Below are 20,260 nucleotides of genomic sequence, written 5' to 3'. Positions count from 1 at the left end.
AAGATTCTAAGGTTTTTGTCCTTACTTTAAACTACACCAGAAAGCTATATGTCATTAAGTATGAATTTACAGACACATTGTGAAAGCTAAAGCTTCTTTAAGACAAATTAACTGGAGAATTAAGGAGCCACTTGAAACTAGGAAAAATATTTTCACATATAAATCATAAAATGACCAGTAATAGATTTTAACTTTCAGCATAAATACCATGTGATACACCTAAGTTTTTGTGTATTTCATCAAAACAACCATGTTAAATCATTTTGCTTACTCCAATGATTCCATAATTACTAAAAACCATTTTTAAGACACCCACTTCACCCCTCTCAAAAAAACAAGAAACAAAAAAACCCTCAACCTACTAAGAGGTAGTTTTCAATTTTTGTTTTGTTTTGTTTGTTTTTTCTTTTTGGAGACAAGGTTTCCCTGTATAGCCCGGCTGTCCTGGATCTCATTCTGTAGACCAGGCTGACCTGGAACTCATAGATCCCCCTGCCTCTGCCTCCTAAATGCTGGGATTAAAGGCATGTGACACCACTGTCCTGTAGGAGGCAGTTTTAAAGTTACACCGAAAAAGAACCAAATTTCATTGCAAATAAAACTGTATTAAATAAACTTTATATTCTATCATCTTAAAAACAAAAACCAGTCAAATGTGCTCTTCTACCATATTCTGAAAGAATGTGCTTCAAACTTTAAGCACACTCTCCACCACTCTCACCCATAAAATGTTGTGTTCAGAGGCAGCACCCAAGCCAGATGGTTCACAACTACGTACAACTCCAGCTCCAGGGAATCTAATGCCTCTGACTGCTGAGGGCAGCTGAACTCATGTGTATGTACACACACACACATACACACACACACACAACACACACACATTCAGATAAGCAAGCACACACAAGAAAATAAACAAATTTTAAGAAAGACTGATAAATTGTGTATGGGTGGGCGTGTGTGTGTGTGTGTGTGTGTGTGTGTGTGTGTGTGTGTGTGTGTGTGTGTGTTACACATGCAGGAGTCTATAGAAGCCAGATTCCCTGGAACTGGAGCTGCAAGTAGTTGTGGGCCACCATGTGGGTGTTGTGAACCAAATTAGATCCTTTGCAGGAAGACCAAGTGCTAACTGCTGAGCTGTGTTTCTTGTCTGTTTGGTCTCTGAGACAGGATCTCATTATATAGGCCAGTCTGGCCGCAAACTCCAACTGTCCACCTCCCAGTGCCTCCCAAATGCTGTGATTAAAGGTATGTATTACCGCATCCAAAGATTTCCCACATTCTTAAACCAATGATGCTTTTACTTATTTGCCATACGCTGGGCATTCTAATAAGGTCCATAGAAATCTTGCAATTAATACAATAAATTTGCAAATTTAATGCAGATCTATACCCCTGCATTGAAATCCTTGAAGCAGGATGCATTTATGAATTCAAAATAGTTGAGTTTAGAAGAAGATACAGGAGCTGCAAAGATGGCTCAGTGATTAAGAGCGCTGTCTGCTCTTCCAAAGGTCCCAAGTTCAATTCCCAGTAACCACATGGTAGCTCATAACTATCTATTATGTGATCTGGTGCCCTCTTCTGGCATGCAGATGTACATGCGGGCAGAGCACTCATACATTAAATAAACAAGTCTTTTTTAAAAAGATACAGTAAATAATCTAGAGAAGTAAAATTTTAGTTGGTGGAACACGCATATTGGGACCCAAGAGATTCCATAAAAAGGGTCGGAAACACCAGGTGAAGTGGAGCAGTTACCGGAAAGCAAATACAAAGAGAGGATTGCCTAACAAAGCCATTACCTCATGGAGAGATGCAGCCAACCATGGTACCATGAGAACACATTCCCATCTACCCTTCTGTCTTCAGTCTTCTTGTATTCCCTACTGGTCAACTCAGAGGTGAGACGAGTCCAATAAAATTCTCTATACACATTAGCCTCTCAGGCAGCAAGCAGGATGGAAAGTAGAACAACATATTTGGTACATACTACAGAGGGGTTTCTATTATATGACAACAGTATGACAATAAAGTTTATTTCTCACCTCCACAATGTCATCTAGTTCTACTGTCGTCAGTGGTTTTGAAGAAGGCTTCCACTGAGCCTTTGGAGAACCAGTGCAAAGCCAAACACCAGGCCTGAAAGTGATGTCCACATGCTGTTGTCCCTGGGCTGGATGTGATCAGAGCAATGGTGGTGACCCGTAAGAAAATAGGTCCGCTAACATTCCCATGAGGAGGCAGGGAAAGCTCAGGAGCCCCGCTGCCCATCTCCAAGAGGATATAAGGAGTGAGGAGCTGCTGGAGGGAGAAGACGCCAGGGATGCAACTTTGAGACTCATCACTGATGCTGGAGGGTTGGTGATGCTGCAGACGGAGGCACCGATGCTCCCGTAGCACTATGAGCATAGCTTAGATGAAATAGCTCCTTTTGTCTGTCATGTCCCTCTTTGTCTAGAGTGAATACAAATAGGCTACCCAGGAAATGTCACACAACTCATGTCACCAGAACTGAGGTACATGGCACCACCTAAGCATAAGGCTGTTAGGAGTGGTAAGATAGTATGTTGAAAGGAAGCCAGAAGCACAAATATACTAAGCCAAAGTCTCATACCAACCCAGGTAAAGTGTTACAAATAATCTGGATGTCAAACTTCTGATTTAACTTTAAGTTGTCAGAGATAGATGTGTACATGATCCAGAAAACCGGAGCCAGAAAGCAGAAGTGGACACTTAAATGTAGGCCTATGACTTGTGAATGTATGTTTATGACACAAAGGGAAAAAGTCAAATAATCAGTAGTTGCTACTTTAGACATTCCTAATGATATCAGTGCATAGACCTGAAGGAATGAGAGGTTTCCAATGCATTCCAGTGCTTATGGGTTTCTAATATTTTTGTTTTGTCTTGTTTTTTGGGTTTTTCAAGACAGGGTTTCTCTGTGTAGCCTTGGCTGTCCTAGACTGGCTTTATAGACCAGGCTGGCCTTGAACTCACAGAGATCCTCTTGCCTCTGCCTCCCCAAGTGCTGGAATTACTGGCATGCACCAGCACACCTGGCTTTGTCTCCTATTCTTAATAACTACTTACTATGCTAGAAGGTAGGAGAAAATACAAATAATAAGGTGTGCCTGACCATTAGACAGGAAAAGAAAAAAGCACAGATTCTGATAACTGCAGTATCCTAAAATGACTAATTCTTCACTACAGAATTAGGGAAAGTTCATACAAAGAAAAAAAGGTACTGATATTAGGAGTTAGGCTTCCACAGGAGGTATTCTGAGCAAAGGAAAAGATTTCAGAGAGAATGGCAACATTGACATCTTTAAAGGCTGGGTAATGGTCAATAGTTTAGGTTTTTTAGGATTATCAAGATTAATAAAAAAGATAAGATAATGAAAGACCCAAGGTTGGAGAGCTAACCATTTGGCTAGAAGATAAATGAAATTAACAGATTATGAGAAGAGTCAGGGCGACATAGTGAAACCCTATCCCAAAAACAAAACAAAGAGATTATGAGAAAAATAAAGAGGAAATACTGAATTTAGTAAGGTGAGACCAAGTTGCTAGAAGTACAATAATAAGCTGAATATCCAGGCATGATGGCTCACACTGTAATCTCAGCACACTGAAGCTTGAGGCAAGAAGAAGGTGATTTTTTTTTATTTTTTTGTTTTTTGAGACAAGGTTCCTCTGTGTAGCCTTGGCTGTCCTGGACTCACTTTGTAGACCAGGTTGGCCTAGAACTCACAAAGATTAAAGGCGTGCAGGCTGAGGAAGGTGAACTTAAGGCCAGATACTTGGGAGATTCTGTCTCAAAGGAAAAAGAGAAAAGAATAAATTCCAAAGGTCAGTATTAGAAAAACATAATAACTAGGCCATAGTCAGCTCAAGGACAAAACATCACGACAACCATTTCAACTATATCCCCAGAGAAAATCTCCAGAATGAGCAAGCAAGTAAGTACGGCATGGTACCAGGCATTATCTTGGCTGTCTGACTTAAAGCATTTTTCTGGTTGCCAAGAGGCGTCTTTTGTTTATTTCCTAAGTATGATCCCAACCACCCTCCATTAACTGAGGCTAAAAACTTAGCAAGCATTTGCCTATTCATTCAGAAGGAAGGGGAAATTCACAACAAAGTAAAGTAAGGGACATGTACTGACTTGTTCTTCTGCCACTTAGACCATTGCCCATCCTTGCTACACTCACAGTGCTTGCCAGGATAATGAAGTTGTTAGCACAACACAGCTCATAATTTCCCCGAATACCAATCAAGGAAAAATTGACAAAACCACAAGATTCCTTTAAAGAATTTACCTAATCTTAACACATTTTTTTGAAAAATGAGTTTGCTTTTGTAAACTCATGTGTAATTTTTTAAAAGTTCCATAAACAGTTTAACTTCCTGTCTAAGAGGCTACATTTACCTTTTATTTACCAACATTTAACTTCCTAAAATGTAAAATTCCTAAATTAATTTTAAATCTTCATCTCTGACATTCTTAGTTGATTTAAGATCATGATAATCACAAACTGAAACTGTATGCTTATCTAGTTAGAGTCACTCTGGGGAAGCAATCCATTAGGGTGTACACAGCAACAATAACTACAGTGAGGTATTCACTAGGTCCTTTAAATAAATAGATAAATTTTTACAAAGACTTTATTTGAATTCCTTAATCTCTGTCAAAGTCTGCCTGTTTACTTTAGATGTTTGGAAACACTCCTTGGGATACTTCCAAAGAGGCAAGGCTCTGAGCACGTGACTAACTGCTAGCTGTATTATAGAGCACTCGTGAGTGAGGAGAGGCGCCCTCTCAGGCTTATTCTCCAGGACACCAGAGAAAGGCTGAATTCATAATCTTCAGAACAGGTCACCAAACCAGAAGGTAAGAGTAACTTGAAAATGTCTAACTACATATCAGAATGAAATATAAGTTTTTGTATATATTCCTAAAATTTAAGTTTAAGATTTGAATAAAAAAATAATATTTAATCATGGGAAGCAAGGGCTGCTGAATTATCACAGATGTAGCAAGCCATGAGATTTGAATAAAGGCTAGCAGAAAAGTTGCCTCCCTCTAGAAACAGCGCTAACCCTTTGCCTTTGGCACAGGACTCTGCCAAGGAACCAGGCCTAGGATTCAGACACGGGCTCTGGGCCTGCTCACTTTAAGACTGGCATCTCTAGGCACACTATGCCTCTTGTGTAGACCCAGGTGGGAAACAGCAGCTTGATGTTTGATCAATTCTATATTTCCTTATTTTTAAAAATCTATGAAATACTCTAACAGCTAGCTGCTTTTTCCCACACTCAGAGAAGGTAAAAGGAAGAAAGTCTCAGCACTGAGGACATCATATCACTTAAGGTTTTCTCCCCCCTTCCATTTTTGGTATTAAAAACTTGAAAGTAATATTCTAATCTGTGACATAAAGCTAAACTTTAAACTGTTAAATGAGCAGCCACAGAAATGCACAAAGGGAAGGTTTGCTGCTATCCTGCTCTTCACAGTGACCCCATTCTTAGTGTTTCAAATTCCTCATGTTTAACTAGTTTGCAAAATAGGAAAACAAAGTCAAGCTCATTCTGGTATTCAGAATACTTATTCATGAAGTTAGGGATCTCGATAGAAAACAGGTTCTCTTTTAGGAGATATATAGAAAGGAAGCTTGTTATTTGTTCATTAATAAATAATAAAAAAGCTTATTTATATTATGTGAATATACTAAATAAACATGACTAAGGATATGTGATTATATGTTTGTGAACTGAGTATTAAATTTTATAATCATTTTAAAGCAAAGGAAAATGATGGTCAAGCACTCATCCACCATCAGCCTGCTCCTCGTGTATGCTCATGTTATGGGAACAACAACAACACCCTCAAATTCTACAGGAGACTCGAGTCCCGGGATGCTCTCAGATTCCACCAAGAGCCCACAGGCCACACCAAGCCCAAGTCCTGGAGCTACAACGCAGCTTGGAAGCAGCCTTCAATCTATGACAAAGCCTTCAGAGCTGATCTCCAAGACCCTCTGGCAGGGAAACATGTCCTCAAGCCCCAGCATAAACATGACTGCAAACACTGTGGCAGGTGGGAGCACAACACTCAAGCCAACGTTCAACACTCATTCTTTTTTGTGTATTTTTACTTTTTTGTGCATACTCAGGCAGAAATGAGCCAGAATGCCTGCTCATGTCAGCTCCTCATATTATGTGCTAAATGACACATTTAGAAAATAAAATTTATTTTAATTTATTGCTTAAGAAATTATTATTCTAGTGTGATTTGGGTTTTGGAAAGTTTTAGTTGTATAAATTTAAATGCTACTTTAATATCATAGTTTCCTTCCTATAAAAGTGTTGTGCCTCTTAAATTACAAAATAAGTAAGACATTATATTTATGTTTTAAATTTTGGCAAAACAGAATCAAATTCAAATTTGATATTAAAGATATAAGAAGAAATCATGTTTCTCCATTTACCAAAGGAGATAGGAGATAAAGAATGGTATGGGGGAGGCTGGTTTGTATTCTATTATTTTTAATTAAACAGACTGGCAAGCGCTGGAATGGGATAAACGGCAGTCTTTTACAAACACACCCAACTTGTGAGATACTATTTTCATGAAAGTGTGATAACAATAGGTCATCCCATTATATTTTTAAAGCAAAACTGTTGATCCAACGATAAGATTGCACTTTGAGGGAATTTTGACTTGGGTTTCAAAAGATCATTTGCAAATCAGATGCTTAGAACTAAGAGCTCCTTCTATCTAGAGAAATATCTCTTAACTACTCAATGAATTTTTTTCTCTTTTTCTCCCTCTTCCCTGTCCTTCTTCTGTCTATTTCCCATCTTCTTTCGTTCTTTTGTTCCTAAACAGGGCTTCACTATGCAGCCCTGGCTGCCTGGAACTCACTATGTGCACCAGGCTGGCCTAGAACTCACAGATCTATCTGTCTCTGTCTTCTGACTGAACGCTGAGATTAAAGCAATGCTGGTTTATGTTAATATACAAGAAAGGGCTTAACTCAACAAACTCATCATATGGTGTGTGTGTGTGTGCGCGCGCTCACATATATACATAAAATAATAAAAACAACTTTTAAAAAAGACATTTTCAAAGTACCAGATGATAATATTAGATTATGAAGATCTAATTAAAAATAGTTTAAACCTGTATTTAAGGATAGTCACTGATGAACACTGCATAGTTACAGTTTGGGGTTTTTTTGTTTTTTGTTTGTTTTGTTTTTTAGCTTTTAGGATTCCAATTTTTAAAAAATATATTTTATTAATTTATTCATATTATATCTCAATTGTCATAGCTACATTTTGAAATGCAGGACTGTTGGATCAGGCACATGCCATGGCTTAGGGTAGCCTCAGATCTATTGGTTGGTCACCATCGAGCACAGAAAGTCTTAACAAAGGTACTTTTCGGGCTGGAGAGATGGCTCAGTGCTAAGAACACTGACTGCTCTTCCAGAGAACCTGGTTTTAATTCCCCAGCACCCACATGGCAGCTCACAACTGTCTGTAACTTCAAGATGCAACACCTTCACACAGGCATACATGCATGCAAAAGTCAAAGGCACATAAAATAAAAATAAATACATTATTTAAAGACAAAAACAAAAACAAAGGTACTTTTTAGCTGAACCATATTTCCTCTCAGGAACTTCAGGTCTGCAATACTGAGGTAATGAAGAAGTCACTAGCTGAAGTAAAGCTGAAATAATACAGAAATCAGAAAACTATGTGATGGAGCTGAACACAGAGGCTAGAAACAAAGTGTGTGTTAGTTTTGGCAGCAACTGTGGTTTAGTTCTGTTTACACCTGGGATAGCTCTACTCTGATTTGTGCATTTCTTTAGGCCCATTTTGTTGAGAAAGTAAGAGACTTGGTAATATCCAGAGCCTAAACTAAAATATCTTAATTGATAAATCAGATCTAACAGGTAAAAATCAAGAGTTGGTGACTAGCCGGGTGGTGGTGGTGTACACCTTTAATCCCAGCACTTGGGAGGCAGAGGCAGGAGGATCTCTGTGAGTTTGAGGCCAGCCTGGTCTATAAAGCAAGTCCAGGTCAGTCAAGGCTACACAGAGAGACCCTGTCTCAAAAAAAAAAAAAAAAAAAAAAAAAAAGAGTCGGTGACTAATCAAGAGGACAGTAAGAAGAAAGGGAAATACTTTAAAACAACAGAGAAATAGAAGGGACAGTGAAAGAAAACACGGTGTTGAAGATGAGGCCAAAATGACATTTAAACCTCAAATGTCTGTAGAGAGTAGAATCCACAATTTAAAAATTTTTCCTAACATACAGTAGTCTAAGCCACTGAAATACAGGAAAGCCAACAAAGAAGCCAGACTCCAGAGCTGCCTGACAAAGAAGGCTGTTATCATAAGGCCGTCACTTACTGCCAAACAATGAGAAACAGGGTCTTCCTCTGCTCTTTCTACTGTCCCCTCGTCCTGGAGCATCATACCCAGTGAAAATGAGAGCCAGAAGAAGCTCTACTAGATCTCAGAAACAAAAAAGGAACCAGCATAGTGACACAAGCACTCAGGGGCTGGAGAGATGGCTCTGCAGTTAAGAGCACTAGCTGTGTATCCAAAGGATCCAGGTTCAATTCCAAGCACCGACATGGCAGCTCACAACTGTCTGTAACTCCAGCTCCAGAGGATCTGATGCCCCCTGTGGCCTCTGAAGGCAGCAGGATGCACAGACAGACCAGCCCAAGGAGGCTGAGGCAGAATGATCATGAGCTACAGGCCAGCCAGGCTATTTGGTAAGGCTCCTTTTCAAAACATAAAGCAAAACACTAAAACCCCAAAGCATTGAAAAATTCATTTAGCCAGGTCATGTCCAGAAAAGAAAAAAGAAAACACATAACTTAGTTTGGTACAAAATCATACGGAGTGACACAGCAGTTTAACAAGCATACTTTCTTCCTTCTCAAAAACAAAGGGTCAACAGCAGAGTGGAAATCCCTGACAATGTCAAGCCCATGCTCTGCAGGCATAATACACAGCTGTGGAAACCTGACTGACGAAGCCCACTGAAAGGCCGGGCCAATCTGCTTTTCCTCAGCCTAGGCTAGACTACCACAGAGAATGAAGGCGAACTACAGTTTCTTATCCTGAAGTGGAAGGAAAAAAAATCCAACTTTCACACGTTCTACAACATTTTGCTACTTTTATACTACAAAGAATTCAAAGAGGGCTGGGAATTAAGGGGCACATCTACCTCCCTAGCCTGTCCTTGCAACTTAGGTATACAGGGAAAGTCAAAATACTCTGGTAGTATTAAAGGTTAAAGTTGAAACAGGAACATGGCTTAAGTGCAAAAGAAAATTAAAATTATCTTAGAAAGAGCAACTGAGACAAGAAGAGTTTCCTGGAAAGGTAAGAGAGTGGCTTTTTCCCTCTCATTTTTGGAGGGAGGTCTTTTTTTGAGATAGAGTCTCACTTATACCCAGAGTAGCCTTCCAACTCAACACAATCCTCCTGCCTCAGCCTCTTGTTAGGAATGTAACAACACACTTGGCTAAAATAAGAAGACAGTCCTTAAAGTTGTTATAAGGACAGGCCACGATAAACGCAACTGTCTGTACCTTTTCTATGGCCTGGCTCTCCAGTGCTCGGGACAGCTGAATATCTTGTTATACAAGTTCCACATTTTCCATCCTTATTTTTTCTCCCACTTTGTATGATTTATCCATCACTGTCAGGTTTTGGCTACTCATGACCGTTAAGTCAATTAACCTAACCACTCAAGTTCTGTTAAGTTTGGGAAACTCAGAAAGATTAAGTCCCAAAGCTGCGGGACTGCCCTTGACATTTCCACATCACTTCGTTGTCAGAGTTCACCACCTTGAGTAACGTCAGTCTCACAGGAGGAAGAGGGACTAGGTACCGGCACACGCCACATTCGTTTTCAAACACCAGGGAAAGCCAGGCAGGCCCACAGCCACGGAGGAGGAGCTCATGGCTCCAGGTGAGCACATCACATTCTATTTTCCAGGCCACCCAGTTCATCTTTGCAGACATTTCCTACAGCTCTTGAGATTTATTTCTCAAATCGCCCTGATTCAGTCTCACATAACACACTGCTAAGAGTTCGCAGAAACAGGATCTTCCAGCTTTCTTTCTTCTTAGGCGGTTCTAACTGTTGTGTTGCAGATATTATGAAATCAGAAAATACCTGAGAACAAATAAAAGCTCTTTCTGACCTTTCACTTTGACAATAACTTCCTGTGGTGGAATTTAACATCTGATGTACCAGAGAGACAACAATGTGAGTGAATAGTCTCAAGCTAATACGTAGGAGCAGCATTTTGAAATATCCAAGGAAGCATGTCTTTAAGGGCTATTAGCTCAAAAAGGCACAAAGCAAATCCTACCACCTTGCTTCAGGTGCTCTCATTTGAGAAACCTTTTAAAGGAGACTAAAACATATTTCTTACCTCCGTGCAACGTAATAGAAAATAGGATTCCCGGCCTTGGAGGTGCCAGCTTGGTAGAAGATGCTTAATGTTTTCAAAGCCTTGAACTCTTCTTTTTCATGCACCTGATGCCTAAAAGAAAGAGCAGAGTAACTTAGAGGCTTTACACAGATTGCTGAGCAGCTTTAAAATACACAATTAATCAACAGTAACAATAAAGAATAAAGAATACTGACAAAGCAACAGGTTTTCTGAAGGACAAAATGTTATGGTCCTGTCCTGAGTCATGAGAGCTCTCCTGGGGTCACTTAACAGCACTGGTGGGCAGGGAGGAGCTGCAGGACTATCTTTTTCTCATGGTATGTTTTTCCACATAAAAGGTTTTACAGTTTGTTTATTTTTTTCCTTGTAAGTTCAGTTCATCAACCTTCCCTTGCTTACAGATGTTACAGCGAGGAGAAGGGCCTTCCTGCTGTTTTCTCCTTTGGTTTGTGTACGTGTGTCTTCACAAACAGCCGTGAACATCCTTTGATGACTACTTGGCACTGACTTTAAGTCCATCCTAGTTCTCAATACTTTTTCATATTAAATTCCCATATGTACTGAAATACATTTCTGAAAGAGCATGGCTTAATTTTTATATATTCTCTAAAACTCAGTGTTTTTCTTTTATCTGAAGTTGCAAGTGATTTACAGATTCTGGGATATGAATAAAAAGTTCACATCCATTATCTCTTCCAATCATTCCCTCTTCCCATTCTCACGGAAAGCAGCTTCCGTAACATTTATTAGAAATATACTTAATTGGATCTTCTTATTCTATCTTTCCTCTCCTCCTCTCTCTCCAAAACAGGATCTTACTATATAACTTAACTTTTGTAAATTAATCCAGTGAAGGGGAGATAAACATGTTTTTTGCTTAGATATTAAGTGGGCGATGAGAAAAAGTTGTGAGAGAGCACGTGATGTTTATCCTCTTAGAAGTCAAACCACCGTGTGGGGGAAGATTGGTTGTTAACCAGCTGAAAAACGCCCTTGAACAAATTCTGAGAGGAGGCATAAGCATGAGACAAAAACAAGAGGCATGGCCTTTGGAGAGACTTGGGATAGTTTCGACTGTTCATCACTCCACTTCGAGACGCTCCTAGAGAGAACTGCTTGAAGGAAGGCTTCGGGGCTCTGGGCTCCGGCTAAGGCTCCGGGTTCTGGTTGCTTCAGGTTCCAGCTGAAGAAATCCTGCTGACTACACCAGGAGAATCGTTCCTCGGAATGGATACCCTTAAGGTTTCATTATTGTATTCTTTAATCTCCTTTTCCTATTGTTTAGGTTAGTAGAGTTATAAGTAAGGTACTCTCAGTTAATAAATTGGTAATAAAATATATTTGTTAAGAAAATTGAGCCTACAATTCAGAATGTCAAATGAAAGTGTTTTCTTTCTGTCTTTGGCATATTCTATGACTAAAACAACCAACTCACAGATACAATGTAGCATTTGTGAAGCATAAAAAAATACATATTTAGCAAACATCAAATTTGTGTTGATATTTGATTCCATAAATAAGATACAAAACATTCCATAAATGAGAAAGGTTTGTTATAGCAATATTTAAGTGTAGTATGTTGTCTGGGCCTTAATATAAAAGAAGCTAAAACCATTAACTCTTTGAAGGATTAAAAGAGATATTAATACAGTAGAACAAACTCAGGATTTAAACCCAAAGAATCATGAGTTGGGTGTGAATTCGGGTCAGTAAGTTATATCTCTTTAATATATTTTCTATAACTATAATATGAAAATAATGTTATCTATATGATCTTGAAAGTATTAAATGAAGAACATGTTAAAGAGCCAGCAAGATGGCTCAGCAGCTAAAAGTATTAGCCAATAAACTGACAACCTGCACTTAATCCTTGGGACCCACATGGTGGGAAGACAGAACTGACTCCTGTAGGTTACCCTCTGACTTCACATGGTAGCTGTGGGCAAGGAAGGGCACTCCAGCACACACACAAAATAAATAAACAAATGTAGAAAAAAAAAAAAAGGCAAAGCAAAAAATAGTCAAAGCCAGATGATAAACTATCATTTCATAAGATACTACACTTTGGTAAGAAAATCAAACGTTAAAAAAAAAGAAAGAAAGAAAGAAAGAAAATCAAATGTAAAAGCAAAACAAAATATGTCATTTTAATGTAATATAACCACGTTTAATAAGTGGTCTAGTGGTAAACTTTATTTCCCACCCCCCAATACAATCACCCTTTCAAAGTTGTGTTTCACCTGGTCATAAATTCCTCAAACTTTGAACTAGTAAGGTTAAGGCTGGACCAATGTGTATCTGCCACAGGCTTGTGCTCTGGAGGACCCAGGTATGCAAGAAGTGTGGCCATCTTATCAAAAGGTCGTCTTCCAACAGCTTTATGATCCCTGGCAACAAGAGACAAACAGAAATGGTACTTCACATTAGTGGGTTGCTTTTGTTTGTCTTGGTTTGGTTTTAGGTTTGTTTGTTTGTTTGTTTTTGGAGACATGATTTCTGTACGTAGCCTTGGATGTCTTGGACTTGCTTTGTAGACCAAGCTGGCCTCAAGCTCACAGAGACCTACCTGCCTCTGCCTCCTCGAATTCTGGGATTACAGCTGTGCACTACCGTGCCCAGCATGGTTGCTTTTCTTTTAGCTATTTATTCCTGGCTCATTTATAAGCAGTCTTGAAAGATCTTAGGATCTTACAGACACAACAATTTCTCATCTGTAAAATTTATTGTATTACGTTCAATTATTTTGTAGATACTTGTAACATTCTCATCTACTTTTTCTTGTATTACAAAGAATCCATCTTGAGAAAAAAGTGTTTAGACATGGGCATATGTAACCATGGGTAACTGATTATCTTTTATGCACTTGTTTTTAGACAGAGTCTTACTATACTTAGTGCAGGTTGGTCTCAAACTCATGAGCCACCTGCCTTGGCCTCCCAAGTGCTGTAATCATACTTGTGCACACTATCGTTCACAGCTCAAAATTCACGTTTTAAAGATTTATTTTTCATATATTTGTGTGTGTGTGTGAGTGTGTGTGTGTGTGTGTGTGTGTGTGTGTGTGTGTGTGTGTGTGTGTGTGTATGAGACCAGAAGTGGGCATAAGATCCTCTGGAGCTAAAATTAAGAGGATGTTGTGAGCTACTTGACATGGGTGCTAGGAACCAACCTTGGGTGGTTCAGAAGAGCAGTGCTGGTTTGAGTAAGAATGGTCCCACAGGCTCAGATGTTTGAATACTCACTCTGTGTGTTCTCCCTCTCTCTTTCCTTCCTTCTCCTCCCTATCAGCAAATAAAAACCTTATAAAAACCTGAGGTTATATCAAAATTACATGATGTTCAAGATAGTTGGCAGACATGGAACTGTCAAATCACTGTTTATATTTTCATGTTTGAAACGTATCATTTTTTAAATAGCACATTTAAAAAACCCTCTTTTTCTTTTTTTTCTTTTTTATGGGGGGAGGGGGTTCAAGACAGGGTTTCTTTGTGTAGCCTTGGCTATCTTGGACTCAGTTTATAGACCAGGCTGTTCTTGAACTCACAGAGATCCACTTGCATCTGCCTCCCTGAGTGCTAGGATTACAGGTACGCACCACTACACCTGGCTTTAAAAAAAATTTAAAGTTCTTAACATCAAACTGTGAATGTGTATTCAAATCTTAAAAGAGAAGAAATGTTCATCTTTTTAAAATTCCGGTTTATTTTGGGCAGTGGTGGCACACAACTTTAATCTCAGCACTCAGGAGGCAGAGGCAGGTGGATCTCTGTGAGTTTGAGGCCAGGCTGGTCTACAGGGCAAGTTCCAGGACAGCCAAGGCTACACAGAGAAACCCTGTCTTAAAAAAAAAAAAGGTTCCAGGTTATTTAGTTGTCCTGAAGATAAAGTACTTTCCTTTTCTTATTTTAGTGGCACACATCAGCCATAGCCATGCCTACTCCAGTCTATTAATATCATAAAGGGCTAAGAAGCCTTCTTTTAAACTATTACTATCTCCTAGTTGTTTAGTCATAGTGTATGGTCTCCTGCCTTTCTCACAAATGAGAAAACAATTTTTTACTGGTACCTAACAGACCTCCTCAGACACAGAAATTGGAGTCCTTTGTGATTCTATATAAACTCTTAGGGGGAAAAAAAAAAGCAAGTAATTTATGTCACAAGAGGCTTTGGCTAAAAAGCTAATCAAAGAATTTCTGAATAATTTCAATTACTGGACCTGTTATCTTTCTCTTTCTGTTTTGCATTTCCTCTCTGAGACAGGGTCTCACTATGTAGCCCTGGCAGGCTTAGAATTCTCTATGTACACCAGGCTGGCCTCGATTTCACAGAGAACCACTGCCTCTGCCTCCCATGCGCTGGGTTTAAAGTGCACCGTACCATGACTGGCTGACTGGGCACTTTCTACATGCAGCTTTATTTGCATGCACTTAATAGCACCATAAGCTCAACAGCTAGTGTTGTTGATCATTTAGCATGAGTTAGTTTTTGCCATATGCATGTAAGTCTTTCTCTTTCAAAATCAAAATTCTTACTGCAAAGAAGCAGCAAAGTAAAAGACCCTATTCAGGATCAATAATTTTATTAATTCAATTTAAACTAGGTGTTTAATTTCCCCAAGACTGGGGAAACATACCTGTTGCTGGAAAGATACTGGCCAATTTTCTCCTGATTGTTCCAAAGCAGCCGATGTAAAGCAAGCACATTGCCATCACTGATGAAGGAGAGACTATGATTTACTGCGTCACTTGTGGGGCAATCTGATGCTATATCAAGGAAAAACCTGCAAAAATGCAAAGCCATTAGGAATTTTATACCAGGTATACTCACAGTTATATACGCATTAAACTTGTACAGAGTCCAGTAGCATAGTAACTGTAATAGCAAGGGTGTAAATGGCTACTTTCCATTGCTGATATTTAGTTTCTACTTGAGCATCAGAGCAGGCTTCAGAAGCTGGAGAACAAGAAATCTAGACAGGGGAAATCTGGAAAATAAACTAGTATCCTACACATGAAGAAACGTTAGTCTAGGTAAAGATGTCTCTTAAAGCTATACCACCTGCCTGACAAAGGATTAGAATTTTGGCTCTCTTAACTTTCCATGAAAGCTATTTTCTACCTGAAAATAGCAAAGGGCAGGAAGAGCCGTGATGACAACAAAGTGGAAGAGCAGTTGTAGAAGGCAGGTGTACATACACATCAGTGACACCAGCTAGGTTTAGACATGGCTCTGGAAGGCCTTGCCCTTCTTCCTGGTTCCCTCCTCCTTGCTAAAAACTGTTAGATTACATTCCTAAAGCTAGTCACCAAGGCGTAGTCCCTTATTTTGTCAATTCCACCTCCTGAGGCTGACCAGTAGTATCAAAGTATTGAAGTCCAGCAATCAACAGCTCCCTTTGGCCACTTTAATTACCATGCTCAATTAAAATTAACCAACTCACCCTAACACAGGGTTTCCCCTTTTACTTTTATAAACCTGCATTTGCCTATGGGCCATGCCTGTCTCCTGCCCAGAGGCAGTCCTCTGTTGTCATCCATGCTGCCCCTGCTGGGGGTGTGGGCATAGACCCCGTGCCCCTCTCGCTTGCTTCCTTCTCTCTCATCCTCCATGCCCTATCTTTGTCTCTTATCTCCTGCCCCTTATTTACTGTCCTTCTGGGGCAAATACATCTCTGTTGTGCTGAGAACTCGGTCTTGACAGGTCTGGGTCCGATACCTATCCCTGCTGGAAAGTGACTGCCGGAGATCAGAGTCTTCACAAAGCACGCTCTCTTCTTTTCTTTTCTTTCTTTCTTTCTTTCTTTCTTTCTTTCTTTTTTTCTGAGACAGGGTTTCTCTGTGCAGCCTTGGCTGTCCAGGACTCGCTTTGTAGACCAGGCTGGTCTCAACTCACAGCGATCCGCCTGCCTCTGCCTCCCTGAATGCTGGAACTAAGGCCGTGCACCACCATGCCCAGCTTCACTTGTTTTCTTTAAAAGAAACTCTGGCAAATATAACATTACCCCTTAGTCAAAAATAAGCCTACGACTTAGAGGACTAGAGTGAACAATTAGTTATGAAGACCCAGGCGTCAAGCCTCAGCAGTTACCTGCCTCTTCATACACAAAAGCTTATATTCCTGCATTATCTGGTTTAGAGAGAACTGTTTTAAATTCAGATATACTTCAAAGTGGAAGTAACAAAAGTGTCTTAACACAAGACCACTCTAACATATTATCTGTATCATTTGGTTTTAGTTTTTAATAAAAGAATTCTTCTTGAACCCATTCTGTAGCAATGCCAAAGCTAGGAAATGTCAACAGCTCCTATCAGTTTCCAAATAGGAAAACTGCTGTATATGGATTTTTCACAATGTCTCTTAAAATGAAATAAGACAAAAATATGTTCTTAATCTAGAAAGACTGGGAGGGAGAAATCACACTCAGGAACCAATGTAGTCCAGACACGCAGACTAACGTAAAATGGAAGCATGACAATCACTGAGAGTTAGGTTGCTTACCTTCGTGCCAAGTCAAAGTTGCTTTTCACAAAATCATTAAAAGGCCTCATATGTTCTTCTTTTGTGAACAGTACATGATTGGCAATGCTCTGAAGTATCTAAACAATCAAACAGAATTATGAGTAATCCAAATATTTACTATATGAAAACTACATATTAGTAAATCATTAAAATATAAAATTTTCATTGATATTTCTACTGGCAGTTAAAATCAATTATTCCTTATTGTAAAAATTACCCTAGACATAATTTTCATTCTTTTCAAATAGAAATAATATTATACATGTTACTTACATAAAGTATATTTTAAATACCTGTTGTATGTATATGTATCTGATATTATACATGTATGCACACGTTTGCAAGTGTGTGAGCTGGTACATGTGGGCAGGCATATGGAGGTCCGAGTTTGACACTGAATATTTCCTTCCATCATTCTCCATCTTCTATAGTGAGACAGCCTCTCTCACGGGAACTTGGAGCATTTAGACTCAGTCTAGATAGCTAGCTTGCTCCACGGGTGCTGTCTCTGCCACCAGTGCACTGGGATCATAGGCTGAATGCCATGTCCCACCGCTGACATTTACCTGGGTGCTGGGGATCTGAATGCCAGTCCTCATGCTTGCATGGCAAGTACTTCTACACAATGACTCACATTCTCAGTCTCAAATGTTGTTAATAGTGATGATGATGATGATGATGATGATGTTACTAAAATAAGGAAACTCTACAATCTACATTTCTGTTTCCACCTCAACTTTCCAGAGTAGTTACACAGAAAACCCTCACTAGAAGACAGGCATTTACTTGCTAATATATTTTCCCATCACAGAGCCCATCACACACATGCATAAAGAAGTCCTCTGTAATATAAACAAATTAAAACAAAAGGTACATAATTGAAAACCATGGTACTTTCAAAAGCAAATTGAAAACAAAGTACTTTGAGTATAAAAAACTTAAAATTTAGCTGGAAGGGAAATTAAACATTGCAAGAACATCAAAATAATTCACCTTTGACATTAACTTCAAGCCCCTTTCGGTTCTAGGTGGTGGCTTTTTATCTAAAATTCCTGCTTCATACGGTGAGACAATGGCAGGATTGATAAATCGGAGGAACATGGCGCTTCCTACCGCCCCGATGCTGTTCTGGGGGAAACGCTGGCTAACCACCTGAGAACAAGGAGTTGAGAGTTGAGCAGACAGTTTGCACTACAATAAAGAAGTGGAAACAAAAGTAGAAGGTCAAGCTCTGCACCAAGTCTGAGTTACCATTCTTATGAATGATCTGTTTTTAACTTTTTTCCTTCTCCCGAAACACCAGAAAATAAGGTTTACCCTTAGCTGTAATCATATGTGATTTTTTTCTTTAAGGGCACAATTAAAGAGAGGAAAAAGTTGCTCATAGGAGAGACCTGAAAAAAGACTTTACTTTATAATCATTATGGGCAGCAAATATAGACTTAATTTCACACAAAGGTTAGCATATTTTTCTAAGATCAGGAGACATAAAAGCGCAGCTGACTTTCCTAAGGCCCTGAGAACTAAGTCTCTGACAGCACACCTTCTACACATCCTGCTCCTGACAGGAAATAGCTACACTTTGTACACATGTTAAAATTGACATTTTAGTGGAGTTTTACCATCTGCATCTTTTATTAGATGTCTACTGAGTGGAAAAACTTACTTACAAGTCATGTTCCTGCAGCAACCTTTCTTCATGAGCATGCTTCCTAAAATCTACCTATTATTTAAAGCACTGGAGAAACAGGAACTCTTGGGGACCTAAAAGAAAAAAGGATCCCACCAGAAGACAGAACCCCTATGCTCCATGTACCTCAATGTATTCTTTTGCTAAAAAGGTAAGAATGAATGAATAAATAAATAAAGACAAAACACACAAAAAAAGCTTCAGGGCTCAGGAAATAGCGGCCATCCCTGAAAACTAACACAAAGCTGATGTAAAAGGACCTATCCTGTCTTTAAAAAAAAAAAGTTCTCCACGGAATACAGAGGAACAGGCACAGCAGACTGAGGACAACGCCACAGAACAGGCAGTTGGTCCTTCCACCTCTTTCTACTACCTCTCATTTAAAGCTAATACATGGTTCGAGGCCAGCCTGGTCTACAGAGAGGGTCCAGGACAGCCAAGGCTACACAGACAAGCCCTGTCTCGAAAAACCAATAAACAAACAAATAAACAAAATAAAGCAAGCTAACACATAGACACCGAATTATTCCAGAGTTTAATTTTTGTCTCTATTATGTACATATTTCCTCTTAAAGAACACAGACTATTCGAAAGCTCCTGTAGTCTGGTGTGACTAACTATGCTGTGGAGCCCTAGCACTCACAATTCTGGGAACACAAGAATACCCTGCATCTCACAGGCTCATGGGTGAGGCAATGAGAAAATGGGGTGTATGTGAAATGCAACTCGCTTTTCTTTCCTGAGTATTAATTCTTTAATTCACAGACTCGACTTCAGATTAACTCTGACTATTTTACTTCATTCTGGCCCATTTTGTGCTTTATTTACTTATTTAATTTGCTCGTTTGTTATTACATCACTGTTTTTGATGTGTTTGGGCATTTTGCGTGCACATAGGTCTATATAACACTCACAAGCCTGATACCCACAGGGGCCAGAGAGGAGGTCAGATCTGGAGCTAACATTACAGATGGTTGTGAGCTCTCATGTCATGTGGGGATTGGGAATCGAGCCTGGTCCTCTGGAAGAGCAGCCTTGCTCTTAAGCACTGAGCATCTCTCCTGGCCTTACTGGACTATATCTTAAATGTGTCCTTACCCCTGGCCTATGATCTCAAAGTAATTTTCTATTATTTCTGATAAAAAATTAGGAAAGATTCAGAAAATGAGTTTTGGGGTAGTCCTAGTAGAGCTGGCCACAGCGTGGCTTGTAAGCTGGATCCTCCCTTTTACTTACACTGCGCAGGACTTGCACCCTGGGCTACAGCTCTTCTGGGTGCTAACTGCATGCACGGTGAACAACCTTAGGGAACCAGGGAAGCTGGGGAAGTGCCTAAATACAGCTGGGCTTTTTTTTTTAACTGAAATATAAGCTTAGGTACAGAATTAGGAAGGAACTTTAAGTGTCTTTACTGTTCTAGGATAGTATTTAACTTTTTTAGGTACTAGGAATCTCAAATCTGATATATATATAAAAAAAGAGAAAGCAAATACCAAATTCATCATATAATTTCAGAGTATACAAAAACAAACACCGAGTTATTTTAGAATTTCCA

At 39.4% G+C, this 20,260-nt stretch overlaps 1 protein-coding gene and 1 long non-coding RNA gene across 10 annotated transcripts in view; one reads left to right on the top strand and one right to left on the bottom strand.

Moving 5' to 3' along the window:
• Positions 1 to 20,260, bottom strand: part of NF1 (neurofibromin 1) — a 250,177-nt gene that overhangs the window by 86,631 nt on the left and 143,286 nt on the right. For all 8 annotated transcript variants that reach the window (XM_084750408.1, XM_084750415.1, XM_084750412.1 and 5 more), the window contains 5 exons: positions 18,009 to 18,167; positions 16,995 to 17,092; positions 15,130 to 15,276; positions 12,737 to 12,883; positions 10,476 to 10,586 (listed from right to left, as the gene is read on the bottom strand). In XM_084750408.1, the coding sequence (XP_084606534.1) occupies positions 10,476 to 10,586; positions 12,737 to 12,883; positions 15,130 to 15,276; positions 16,995 to 17,092; positions 18,009 to 18,167 (662 nt within the window). The remainder of the gene's footprint in view (positions 1 to 10,475; positions 10,587 to 12,736; positions 12,884 to 15,129; positions 15,277 to 16,994; positions 17,093 to 18,008; positions 18,168 to 20,260) is intronic.
• LOC311579687 lies at positions 979 to 6,262 on the top strand. 2 transcript variants are annotated; one of them, XR_014773219.1, is made up of 3 exons: positions 979 to 1,901; positions 4,713 to 4,891; positions 5,803 to 6,262. It is a non-coding gene; the product is annotated as an uncharacterized lncRNA (long non-coding RNA). The 2 variants fall into 2 exon arrangements; XR_014773220.1 differs by having other exon boundaries at positions 979 to 4,891.

Source organism: Acomys minous, assembly GCF_964271855.1.
Source record: "Acomys minous genome assembly, chromosome: 12".
Lineage (NCBI taxonomy): Eukaryota > Metazoa > Chordata > Mammalia > Rodentia > Muridae > Acomys > Acomys minous.
Note: the sequence above shows the minus strand (reverse complement) of the source record. Positions and strands in the feature narration are given on the sequence as shown.